General features: G+C 39.3%; 1 protein-coding gene across 1 annotated transcript; it reads right to left on the reverse strand.

The window, feature by feature from the left end:
• Positions 1–594: 594 nt before the first annotated feature.
• Positions 595–1365, reverse strand: LOC101203409 (probable protein phosphatase 2C 55). The gene has a single exon (XM_004146043.1). It carries the CDS (start codon positions 1363–1365, stop codon positions 595–597), a length of 771 nt encoding a protein of 256 aa, XP_004146091.1.
• Between the last annotated feature and the right edge of the window lie 627 nt (positions 1366–1992).

A 1992-nucleotide genomic window follows, 5' to 3' on the forward strand; every position in this document is an offset into this window, starting at 1 on the left:
AAATGTTAAAATGGACGGATGGAAATTGTTAGCTTTATCTATAGGGTTGTGTGTCTTGCAGGTGTTCTACAAGATTACGCATCCTTTAGAAGCATAGATGCATCCTTTAGGAGCACTAGACTAATATGTGCACTCTTTGGGAGCAATACACTGATAGGTGCACCCTTCGGGAGCACTAGACTGATGGGTGTATCCTTTTGGAGTACTAGATTGATTATGTGCATCATATGGGATCACGAGACTGTTATGATGTAGGATAATATTGATTATGTGCCTCCTACAACATCAATTTAAATGTGAACTTTAAGGTTATCTTAGTTTAAAATCCAAACTAATAAATGTATCAAATTAAATCATAATGATGGTGGATTTATTTGTTTGCTTCTTCTTTAAAATTTTATAATTGGAGATTTTAAATTAGTACAACTATGAAAGTTAAAAGTTAGGATACATTTATAAAAGTTGAAAAACTAATTTGATATAATCAATTGTGGAGTTTAAATTGATATTTTCTTTTTTTATTTGTACAACTCATCTCATTATTGCATTTCTTCAAATCCAAAAATCAACCAATACAAAAAGATAAAAAGATCTTCACCCATGTGAAAAAGAAGAGGCAGTAACTTTTGCAACAACCACAGTAATATCATCAATTTTCCCTCCACAGTGGCTCCGCCCAGCTTTCCGAGCCTCCACCGCAAACGGCCCATCTTTAACTGAATCCAATGAATTATACCACGCCAGCTCCGCCACCATTGTCGCCAAATCCACCGCCGTCTCCGCCACCTCCGCCGCCAACAACTCCACAATCTCTCTTTCAAACACGTTGTCCAATAACCCGTCCGTTCCCACGACGATTATATCTCCGGCCTCCATCCTAATCTTTCCACTCCACGCCACTGTCGGCTTATCGAACTGCTCCCTCGTCCCCATCTGGTACGGACAGTTAAACCCTCGCCGCTGCACCGGCGACCGGTAAACCAACTTCTCTCCTCTGAAAATCATGAACCCACTGTCGCCTAGATTCGCCGCCCGTAAAAACCACCCGTCGAAGGAGATTAGACACGCCGTTGACGATCCGGCGGCGGTGGTCCGGGAATGAGCCTCCGTCATTACGCGTTTTGGATACACGATGCCCTCGGCGCCGACTACGGAGGCAACGCAGTTTCTCATGTGGTCTCTGGCGTACTCGCCGGCGTCGATGCCCTTTAAAGCCCAGCCACCGACGCCATCGGCCACGCCGGCGGTATTTTTGTCGGAGATTACGAAGTGGGCGTCTTCTCCTAAGGGTTTTGAAGGGTTGTCTTTGGGAATATAAGAGGAGCCCATCTCAACATTGAGAATGGGAGCCGCAGCCGCCACCATTGATGGCGTTTGATGAAGAGATTCTTGGGTTCTGAAAATTGTTGGGACAAATTTTCTTTTGATTATCATTATGAAAAAGGGATGAACAAATTAAACAGGGGATTGTAAAATTGGGAAAAAATCAAGATTGATTGATTTATATATATACATTTATATAGTGGAAAAGATTAAGAAGTATTTGGATTCGGATTAGGAAAGTTCTAATTTTTAAATTTTAAGTAGATATAGAAAGTGATTAAAACGTATAAAATAATGAACTCCTAATTCGATTTTGATTTCCCTCATTTAAATAAAAAGCAGGTTTGAATTAAACTGTAGAAAATTAATTTAGAAACGTTCACTCGATTTTGGTTGGTTATCTCAGTTTGAGGCTGAAACCGGAATCAAATCGAACTGAGTTTTAAATAATCTCATACCATAAATATATGTGTCTACGACCTCTTACACGATTATTTTGTTTTCTATACGATTGTTTACTCTCTTACTATTTGATTTGACTTTAGAATCGATTTAATGTCTTAAATCCAACTAAACCGCGTAAGAAATCATTTCAATTTAAAACAAAACCACATCAAAGATGATGCATTCAATTTGAATTTGGCTATTAACTATTTTGCATATCACCAT

This window comes from Cucumis sativus, chromosome 4 (assembly GCF_000004075.3).
Source record: "Cucumis sativus cultivar 9930 chromosome 4, Cucumber_9930_V3, whole genome shotgun sequence".
NCBI classification, from domain to species: Eukaryota; Viridiplantae; Streptophyta; class Magnoliopsida; order Cucurbitales; family Cucurbitaceae; genus Cucumis; species Cucumis sativus.

Bases quoted from the DNA above. Each gene is read 5' to 3' on its own strand.
- LOC101203409 (XM_004146043.1), bottom strand. From the start codon at position 1,365: ATGGTGGCGGCTGCGGCTCCCATTCTCAATGTTGAGATGGGCTCCTCT.